The sequence below is a fragment of the Citrus sinensis genome, chromosome 7 (assembly GCF_022201045.2).
Source record: "Citrus sinensis cultivar Valencia sweet orange chromosome 7, DVS_A1.0, whole genome shotgun sequence".
Lineage (NCBI taxonomy): Eukaryota > Viridiplantae > Streptophyta > Magnoliopsida > Sapindales > Rutaceae > Citrus > Citrus sinensis.
Genome location: NC_068562.1, coordinates 25,605,206 through 25,615,911, shown reverse-complemented (window position 1 = coordinate 25,615,911; position 10,706 = coordinate 25,605,206). Strand labels below are relative to the sequence as shown.

At 31.3% G+C, this 10,706-nt stretch overlaps 1 protein-coding gene across 2 annotated transcripts; it reads right to left on the bottom strand.

Moving 5' to 3' along the window:
• Positions 1 to 320: 320 nt before the first annotated feature.
• LOC102616708 (probable mediator of RNA polymerase II transcription subunit 26c) lies at positions 321 to 3,311 on the bottom strand. 2 transcript variants are annotated; one of them, XM_006464491.4, is made up of 9 exons: positions 2,229 to 3,306; positions 2,039 to 2,107; positions 1,857 to 1,939; positions 1,668 to 1,741; positions 1,484 to 1,530; positions 1,346 to 1,379; positions 1,104 to 1,237; positions 788 to 893; positions 321 to 664 (listed from the first exon to the last, which is right to left on the bottom strand). In XM_006464491.4, the coding sequence occupies exons 1-9, from the start codon at positions 2,631 to 2,633 to the stop codon at positions 555 to 557; spliced, it is 1,062 nt and encodes a 353-aa protein (XP_006464554.1). In that variant the 5' UTR covers positions 2,634 to 3,306; the 3' UTR covers positions 321 to 554. The 2 variants fall into 2 exon arrangements, 1 of the variants encoding a protein (XP_006464554.1); XR_003066868.2 differs by lacking the exon at positions 321 to 664 and having other exon boundaries at positions 978 to 1,237; positions 2,229 to 3,311.
• Between the last annotated feature and the right edge of the window lie 7,395 nt (positions 3,312 to 10,706).

The following is a 10,706-nucleotide window of genomic DNA, read 5'->3' as shown; positions in this document are numbered from 1 at the left end:
AAACCATTTTAGTATTGTTATAATCAAGCACAAATGTTACTAATATGACATTACAGGTTTTGATCTTAGTTCAATATATTTTCTAAAAATTATTCCCATACCGTTAATCAATACGATAGCTTAATGTGGACTTTTTTTAATGGAGCTAAAAATCGAACAATTTTATGTAAATGAAATAAAACTTGATTTGTGATTAAAGAAAAATTTTTGAAAAAAAAAAATATTTTTTTGATAAGTGAATATTTTATGAAAAAGGAAGGCCATGTCTTGAAAACTTTTGTATCTTTGTTTTCAAAAAGAAATTGTATCAAAACCAAAACTCAAGCAGAGACCCAAAGTATATACAACTAGGAATTTTTTTTTTTAGGGTTATTTTCTATTTAATCAAAGGAAAATTAAAAGAAATTAGTTTTTTTTTCCTTCACAAAAATAATATAAGAGAATAAACCGGTTTTAGGGTTTGCCGGTATTGAGTCTTTTTTTTTTTTTCGTATGACCAAAAAAGTGATTGTGTGATGATGAAGCTATTGTGCCAATTCATTCATTCACACCAATCACCAGTGCCTCCCTTGAGAACTACCACCTTTGTTCTTTCCAAAGAAGGCATTCTTGGGCTTTGGTATCTCATGAATGTCCATCACTTGAATTGTTCTTTGCCTTTTGGCTTCACAAATCCAAACACAAACACAAAACAAAACAAATCCCCCAATCAGTACCAACAAAATAAGCCGAAACATATGTAAGCACTTGATAACAAAGTCATTATTGATAAAGTGGAAACACAAACCATTTTCTTCTCTTTTGTAGTTCTCTTGAAGCCTTTTCCTTGCTGATGCTAATCTACTATCTGCATCAAAAGTGCTTTCTCTGCTTTCCTTTTGTTCTCTTGGTCTCTGCAAAAACTGCAATTTGAGTGCACATACACTAGGCATTTGTGGAAAGAATTTCACATTTGAAAGTTTCTTTAGGCTACCCACCTAAGCTAAATTCAACAATGTGGCATAGTTGTAACTTGTAGAGTTATTTTTAAACCTCCATTTTTCTCAGCAACCAAACAAGAGAATTAATGACTCTAATTTGGTGCGTATTCATGATGATGATACCTGTACGCTGTGAGGAGCGGCAGGACTTGCTGACTGAGGAGGTCTAGAAGAAAGAGCTTCTTTCCGGGGTAGAGGAGCCTGCTTTGACTTCCTTTCCGGCTCCGAATTATTCTTGTCTGACCCGGAACTTCCATCTGTTAATTTTCATTAAGAAACCCCAAACAAAAAACAGATTAAACAAATGCATATACTAAGAAACAAAGATTTTGAAAATCCAACTTTGAATCAGATTCTATACTCACTGTGAGGATTTGGAGAGTATGCAAAGTCAGGAACCTAAAGAAGAACAAGAATCTTAGAAAGATAGAACAAAACAAAATTTTCCAACAACTTTCTCAAGAAAAAGGAAAAATTTAGCTGGGAAAACGGGTATCTTTCACCTGGTGATTGCCATTTTGGGGAATCTTTTGCTGGGGTGAGTCTCCATCTGTATCAAAAAAACTGTTAATTACCATTTATAACTTAAATCTGTTCGCATTAGTCTTTATTATACATTTCACAGAAGAAATTTACCAGAAATGGAAAGAAAATTTAGACACTAAAATCTCAGAAAATCAACATTACCCATCATTGCAGAAGATGCAAGTTCTCCAGGTTGATTCAACTTCACCCATTCATCGACAATATCTTTCCATTTCCTTAAGAAGCAAAATTGAAAAACCAAATTCAACACTTCTTAAACAATCATCAACATGAATACAACAACAAAGACAAAAGCACAAAGTTTGCAATATTTGATTTCTTGTTCAATACCTGACAAGATGCTTCACTAATTTCCTAACATCATTTGAGGAATGCTTCCGCAATTGATTTACATGCCTTCCTATATCAGTCTCCTGCGATAAAGAAACAAACAAATTCAATTACCATTATGCTGAAATTTGAATCAGCAAACAGAAATTAATCCCAAAAAGAAAAAAGGAAAAAAAATTTACCTTGAGAGCTTTAAATGTTATGTCCATATCAGCCAAACTTTGAAGCAGATCAATCAGAGAATCTTCAGACTGAAAATTTGACAAATTTTTTCACAAAACTAAATTACACCCATGAACAAAAACCTGAAACTACACACAAAAAATCGATAAAAACACAAACTTTAATGAAATTAAAAAAAAAAAAAAGAACCTGGTCAGGATCTTCAAGATGCTCTTTGATTTCAAGAATCCTCTTTTGCTCATCGTCAAACAAGCCACCATAAGGATCAATAATATCATTATCATTTTCAATATCAATATCATCATCTCCATTAACAGAGTGTGGCGTTGAAGGTGAAGCTTGCTGTGCTGCTTTGACTTCATCATGTTGTCCACGGCTTATCTCTTTGTTAACATCAACTACCCCATTACCAAAATCACAGTTCCTGCATCGAGAAGCAATACACGTGGCGTAAAGTCTCTCCACGATTTTATCTCGACGCTCTTTCAGCTCCGTTGCATAATCCAAAGACGCCACCAAGATCGCCGTGTCGATGAAAGTCCACACGTCAACGCCTGCAGTCTTGAGAATCGATCGAAAATCCTCTAAATCCATAACCGTCGGGAAATAACTCCTCGACACTGTCGTGTTGATAGTAAAAAAAAACTGAAAACTTTTTTTTTGTTTGTATTTTTGTTTCTTTTTTTGTTGGGTTAAATGAAAAACAGATTCTGAGTTTTTTGCATCACCAGATCTGTGTAGCACATGTGGGATTGTGAACCGTGAACAATCAGTTAACGTAAGAAACTCTGACAGCCCAAAAAAGAAAAAAAAAGATTTTTTGATTTGATCGAATCAACCAGTCAAGAACAAACAGCTGCAGAGATCTAACTTCAAAAATTTTTTGTTGAAGAAAAAGGAAATAAAATGAATTTTCGTTGAAGGTACAAGGGAAAAAAATGGCTGAAAATTGAGAGATGGCTTCTGGGTTACAGAGAAATTTGTGCTTTTTTAGTTTGTTTTTGTTGTTAACTTTGCTTGAATGGCATCAACATCAAGATTGTGGGTGGATGGATGATGATGGTTGGGGGCCAAATGATGGTAGTAAAGTATATTCCAAAAAATGGGATTTTTTAAAATTTTTTTGTTTTCTAAAAGTAAAAAATAAAAGTATTTAATTTATTTTTTTTGGTTATGCGGAACAGCCGGCCAGCCAGCATGACATTGCATTGATGCTCCTTCTCGGAAGTCAGAAGCAATTTTTTTGGTTTTGGTTTGTTGTGGTTTGGGAGATGAACAGGCAGAAGGAAGAGAGGGAGTTTTATTTTTTTATTATTTTTTCTTTATATTTGTATTAGTGAATTATTAATTATTGATGAGAAAATTTAAGTAAAATTAATGTATGTGTGACTATGGTACTCTTATTCTTAAACTTCCATACTCTACGGGTTTAGCGTCTAAGATGTTATTAATGTTCATGTGACTGCGTTTAAATTGTGAGGTACGATAATCTTAAAATACTATAATTAAACTCATCCATCATTTAATTACATAATAATATGATACGATGAGAACAAATTTTACCTTAAAAATTTTTTATTTAGATTAAGAGTTTTAGTGTGCATAATAATTGATGAAATCTTCTTGTTGGCGGTGACGATTTTGTCGAACATATAGATACGATTGGGCATCGATTTGACCAATTTTTTTATAACGCGTTGTTAGCAGTAATTGAAAAAGGATTAAAAATTAATCTAGTTCGTTTGATCAAGACGGGGTTAAAAAAGATTAATGCCCAATTTGGCAATGAAAACGGTGGGCTAAGTGCCACACAAGGTTTGGCACGTGTAAGAAGTTTTAATTTAATGATGTGAGAATTGAGATCAAAGTTGAAAGTTGAACCATTTTGGATATGGTTGAAAACTTTCAAGTTCTCTATTCAATCATAAGGTCTCATCATGTGAGTTGTGACCGCATATGATTAGGCCTCGTTGGTTAATAAAGTTTTGTAACAAGAGAGAGAGAGACTCTTGAGGGTTTTATTGATCAGTTTGCCTGAACATGTTGTAATTTTACAAAGAAAATTGTGAGGTACAATTATTTTTTCATCGTAGAAGGATTAGTTGACCAAACGGATTGATGAATAGGGACGATGGTGGATCGGGTTTGGTACAAGTCACTGTGTATTCGGGCCGAAGGCTTGATTATCCGATTAATTTTGAGTTCAACTATTTGCCACCCCTTGAGTTCCTTTTAAAACCCATTTTCTTTATTTATCCCATTAAAATTGTACAAAGATCATACAATTTCTATGAACTCCTTTAATATTAAAACTAATCCTGATTTCTTCTTGAATAAGTTCTTTTCCGTCACCTCTCTCCCTCTCTCGTCATCTTGCTTTACTCTCTTTCTCTGGACTTTTTTTTTTCCCCCTTATCTTCCTCTCTCCTTCTCTCCATCGGCCATCACCCAACAATGATAGAACAAATTAAACCTTGTAAATTAATGTTTGGATTGATGCTTCAAGTTTAAAAGTTAAAAAAAAAATGATTCTTAAAAAAATTAAGGTTTGATGAGAGTGATGGAACTATATGGTATATAGATTTTTTTTTTGGGTTCCTGAAAATGAATGTAAAGACATGATTTACATTTTATATTGTAATCTTATTAGCTACAACAATTGTCACTTCGGCTTTCACTAAGGGGGCGTTTGGTACCCCTCATTATATGGGATTGCATTGCATTAGCAATGCAACCCCATATCTGGGACACCAAACTGCTGCATTAGGGCGTATTAGCTTAGTTTGCTTCCTTTTTTTATAATAAATTTGTTGTAATAATAATAATAATAATAATAATAAATTAATATAGTTTTTAATTTAATATAATATTATATAATATTTCTTATTTTTACATTAAATTTTAATATAAATTAATAAATTTATTATTTAAAAATATTATATTATGTTTTAATTTTTATTATTTTAAATATATAACTACATAATGTATTATTTAATTGTATTATATTAATTAATATATAACATTATATTAATTAATCTTTAATAAGTTAATATAACTAGCAATAAATACTTAAATAATATAATATAATATTACATTATTAATTATAGTACAATAATTAAATTAGTTATTTTTAAATAATTTAATATAACTAATAATAAATATTTAAATTTGAATAAATTTAAATAATATTAATTGAAAATTAGTAATATAAATAATTACTGGATTATTTAGCTCAATTTATTTTCTTAGTGAATATGTCATAACAATTTTATCACTTTATTATTCTATAATTATCTTGTAATATGTGTAAACTTTATTCTATCATTCTAAGATGATTTTTGAACTAATCTTGAAGATTTTAACTATTTATTTATATTGTTAAATTATTTAAAGATTATTTGATTAAATTATTTACTTCAATCTTTATTTCACAAGTTATATATTTAGAAAATACTGAAAAATACACTTCCAAAAATTTAAGACTATAAGCTTCAGAAGAATTATGACTTTTAATGTATATTTTAATCAAAATGTTAAATTTATAAAATTTAAGAATTTTATATTTATTTTTTTTAAGTACTAGTAGATATTATTTTTTAAATATATAATTAAATTAATCACAAAAAAATTAATACAGTACAGTGTAGCCCCAAACATTGTACAGTATAATACAATACAATGTGTCAAACGCACCTTAAATGAATAGCCCATGGCCCCTCTCGAAGATTATCTACCCACTGTCATCTTAACATAGAGATAAGATTTGTTCAATTCGATATAGCATCGATGTAATGTTATTTTAAGATTTTAAGATTTTGTTATTTTATATATTTTAATATTTTTATTTTTAATCAGAATCAATTATGGTATGTACTTTAGTCTTTTATTTTCAATATAATTATAATTTAATTTCCCTTCTAAGATAACTTAGAAAGTATGTTATTAGGTTTACCCTATTATAAATAAGATGGACTTGTTATTATTCCCATAATCTTTTCATCAATAAAATCCCTCTCTATCGTGTTCCTTCATAGATTCTTTATTTTTAATTTCACGTTACTGGGTGTTATTATAAAAATCTCACATGTTAAGTTATTTGGATTAGAAGAATATCTAGTCCATCACAAAGTCAAATTTGTTTGATAGAGTTATACACTACCCCAATTAGGGTTGGTAAAATATGGACTTGGATCCGGCTTTTCCAAGCCCATATTATTGATAAAAAGCTCAATCCCTTCAAAAGCCTATTTGAGTTGGGCTTGGGCCGAGCCTGAACTTTTCCATTAAATATGAATTTTTTTAATAAAATAAAAAATTTTAAATTAAAGATAATTATCCAATATATAATATGTTAATAACTCTATACACAAAATATTAGTAACACAACATAATAAATCATAGATACTAATATAAAAAAACATATTAATTTAATAATTTGAGTTTTTTTAATTTAAATTTCATTTATTTTTATTTATAAATTAAAAAGCCTAGGTTTGGCCTAGACTTTTTTCCTAGCCCTTTATCCAGGCCCAATCTGTGTTGGTTTTGAATTTTGTTTTCTCATATCCAAGCTCAATCCATGCAGGCCAGCCTGGCCTGGGTTTTTTTGCCAACCCTAACCCCTATATCAAACTTAGATCACACATTTGTGTCTTTTAGTCAAGTGATTAGTTTTGTTTCATAGATAATATGTTTCTGTTATCTCACTTCGTTATACGTCTTATTCTCAATTCTTGCATTCATCATCTTGATTCTTGAGTGCACTAGGACTGGGCAAAAAAACTGTGTCCTTGAAAAAACCAAACCGAACCAGGGTTCGGTTCTAATTCGGGCCGGTTTTAATTTTAAAAAATAACCGAAATATATGATTTATTAAAAAACAGGAATGCCGGTTCGGTCTTCAGTTCACTCAGCTGAACGGAAAAATCGAACAAAAAAACCATATTATTTTTGAGAGAATGTTGTTGGTGTTTGTTTCCAATTTATTTATTTATTTTGTGTTGTAAGTTGTAACTGTTGTTATTTTTATTTGTCTTTACAACATTATGTTTATATAAATAGAGTATTGAAGTTTGGTTATATATTTTGAAATCTTAATATTTCATATTTTGTGAGTACTTTATTAGTAGTTAGTAAGACACGAGCGATAAAATGTGTTTTGAATACTTTATATTTATTGTTAATATTTGTAATGAAATTAGGATGAACTAATTGTTGAAAAAAAATTATTACATTCATGAGGCCCAATGAGATAAAATTTGGAAATTCAAAATAGGTCCAATAGGCCTAGAACTGAAAATCTAAACCGAACTGAACCGATTCGAAAAGATCCGTTTATGTTCGGTTTTTATTGCGTTCAGTTCTTATTCGGTTCTTTTTATAAAATAACAGATTTAAATCGGTTCTGTTTAATTTCAATCCGAATCGAACTGTGTCCACCCCTAGAGTGCACGATGTGGCTTTTCTGCGATCTTGTATCGCGAGACAAGAATGTGTGTGTTCAATTAGATACATTTTTTTAATGTAATTTTAGTATATAAAGGTCAAAATTATAAAATTCTTATAGGGATTTTAAGAGGTTTCCAAAGGGATGCCAATAGTTCAACTCTTGGTTTTTTTATTACATAATGCAGTAAAACCTTTCCATAATTATATTGTTGAAACTAGGGATGGCAACCAAACCCGGACCCGGATTGAACCCGGAAAATCCGGTTCGGGTTCAACCCGCACCGGAATATTTTTATCCGGAATCCGGATAAGTTTTTGCCAACCCGCATATGTCCGGGTCCGGATCCAGTTTCAGGTGAACCCGCAAATCCGGAACCCGGACCCGGATATTATTTATTTTAATATTAATTTTTATAGTTAAATCTGTAAATATAAATAGAAATTTTTTTTTAAAAAAATTGAACCCTAGAATCTAGATCTCTCTCGTTCGTCGTTCTTCCTTTCTCGAAATTTCTTCTTCAACTGTACTGAACTCTACTGTAAATCTGCAATTTCTCCTCTCAATCTCTCAAGTCTCATCCGTAATCCATTACTCTCTCAATCTCTCTCACCCGTGAGCCGTGACTCGTTCCTCAGTCCTCACTTAATCTCTCTCACTCTCTCTTCAACTCTCATGTAATCTCTTCTTCAAATCAGATCAGATCCTTCACGGCGTGACCTGTCATCACCTTCACGGTGAGGCTTTGTTCGTTTCATCACTCATCAGCATCACTCGTCTCATCTCTCACTCTGTCGCGGCCGGCAAAAAGGGTTGAAATCCACCTCAGTCGCGGCTGTGTTCTGTGTTCATCAGCATATACTTTAGCTGCCGCTGTGAATATTTGTGAGTCTCGGCTTTTCTCTTTACAATTTATGCTCTATTACACTTTGATTTTCCCTCTTTGCAATTTTTGTGTTTTTATGCTTTGAGCTTGTATTGCTTCGGCACAATGTGATTTTCCCTCAGACATGGTTTTCTTTGTATATGAGAGCACTTGACTAATTATAAGCTTTTTGTTTTTCTGAATTATTTGCCTCTTTTTGTTCTTTGTTTTTCTGGCACAAGGAGACTTTTTTGGTTTGAGCTTGCATTGTTGGTTTTGTGCATTAAGAGTTGGAGTGTTGGACATTTGAGGGCTGAGGATGTTTTGTTTTGTTTTGCTTAGTTGAGCTTCGGCTGGGTTATTTTGAGCTGAATAGAAAAATAAATAAAAACAAAAACAAAAACAACCAAATTTGTTTTGATTTGCTGTAGTCCTACGATTTTCTGGAGTACTTAAAAGCCATGCCAAATCCTTCTGCCGGTACTTAAAGTGGCTAACATCGCCTCTGAACGCGATGCATGAAAAATACCTTGTCCCTCCTAGTAATACAAACTACTCCCTGCTAAAAAATCATCACGGCTGCAACTCTAAATAGGCAAAATCCAATTCAAAAGAATTGAAAAACAATTTGCCTGATAGACAAATTGTTTGCATATAGAATGGCAAAGTTAAACCAAAAACTAAAGAGAGAAAGTAGAAAGAGATTAATCTTGTATATATATTACACACCAAAGGTCATTTCAATTATTTTTCACACAGTTATAAAAGTTGTGCTGAGTTGCAGGCTTGCAACTACTACCATAAATAATCGACACATAACTTGCAAAAGATTAAAGAACCAAACTCATAACTCCGGTTACACTTGTATTTATAATCTGAACATGGTTATAGCTCTATTCTTATTGATACTGTCTCTTTGTTTGATCCATTGCAAGCTACACGTAGATGTCATCTTCAGTCACCTGAAATTAAAAGGTACAATGAATACCAATTGTTGTATTGTTCTTATTATTAATTTATCACTAATTGGTTGTCTTGTTCATATTATGTTTATGATTTACATATTTTTTGTAGATGGAATTCCCGAGGAAGCAATACTTTCTGCAGAGCATTTGATTGATAAAAGTTGGATGAGTGAGCAACAGTCAAATGAAGTGGATGATTTAGAGTTTAGTCTTTAGCACTAGTGGCTGGAAATTTGAGCTTTAAATTGTAGAATTATGTTATGGATTTGTATTTGTGGATGTTTATTACTTTAAAACTTTGAATTTTAGATTCTATATTGTGTTGTATTTGTTTTAGGTTCTGGATGTGTTATATGTTCTGTTTTTTGGCCCTTTGTCCAGCAAATTTTGTTGAACCAAAGTTAAGCAATTTGGTTCTAGTAGTCTGGTGGTTCTGGATGTGTTATATGTTTTGTTTTTTTGCCTTTTATCTAGCAAATTTTGTTGAACCAAAGTTAAGCAATTTGGTTCTAGTAGTTTGGTGGTTCTGGAATTTGGATGTGTTATATGTTCTTTTGTTTTGCTGTTGGATGGTTCTGGAATTTTGTTATGGAATCTCAATTCTAGGAAGAATTTTGTTCTGGAATTTTGTTGGGGAAAACATTAAAACATCCAGTTTCCAGTGTGCCTTGTTAAATTAAGCAATATGGTCTCTTTAAAAAAAAAAAATAAAGCAATCCGGGTTCAAAACCCGGAATCCGGAAACCCGGATTTTTCCGGGTTGAACCCAGACCGGACCCGAATTAAAAAAAATCGGGTTTAATGTAGGTCCGGTTATGATAATTTTGTGTCCGGGTCTGAATCCGGAACAGTCAAACCCGGACCCGGACCCAGAAATTGCCATCCCTAGTTGAAACCAACTAATTTTATTGTTATAAGAAGATTATAACTTAGTAGAGGTTTTGTTCAAAAGTTATTATTTTGATTTATTGTCCTTAATGTAAGTGATGTAGAAGTAATTACATTAATAATTATTTAATGTAGCATGTGAATCCCATGAAGATCTAAAGATGCTATAAAAGCCAGAATTATTTTGGCTAAAAAAAGAAGGTGTTCGTATAAATGAGTTAAAATGTACCTGCAAGTTTAAAGATGTAGTAAAAACTCTAAAATATAACCGTATCAATGAACTTTACAAAAATATTTTATTCCATATTAAACCTTTACTATAACATATATACTTTTGCAATACATAAATAATTATTACTATGTAGAGGCAAGTTTCTTAAGATGAAATCTAAAAAACTTATAACTTATTATAATATGGAGTTTATTCTTATTTATAATAGACCCAAATTATGATTAATTTTTTTTACAACTACATAGAGGTTATTCATACATAGAGCATTACT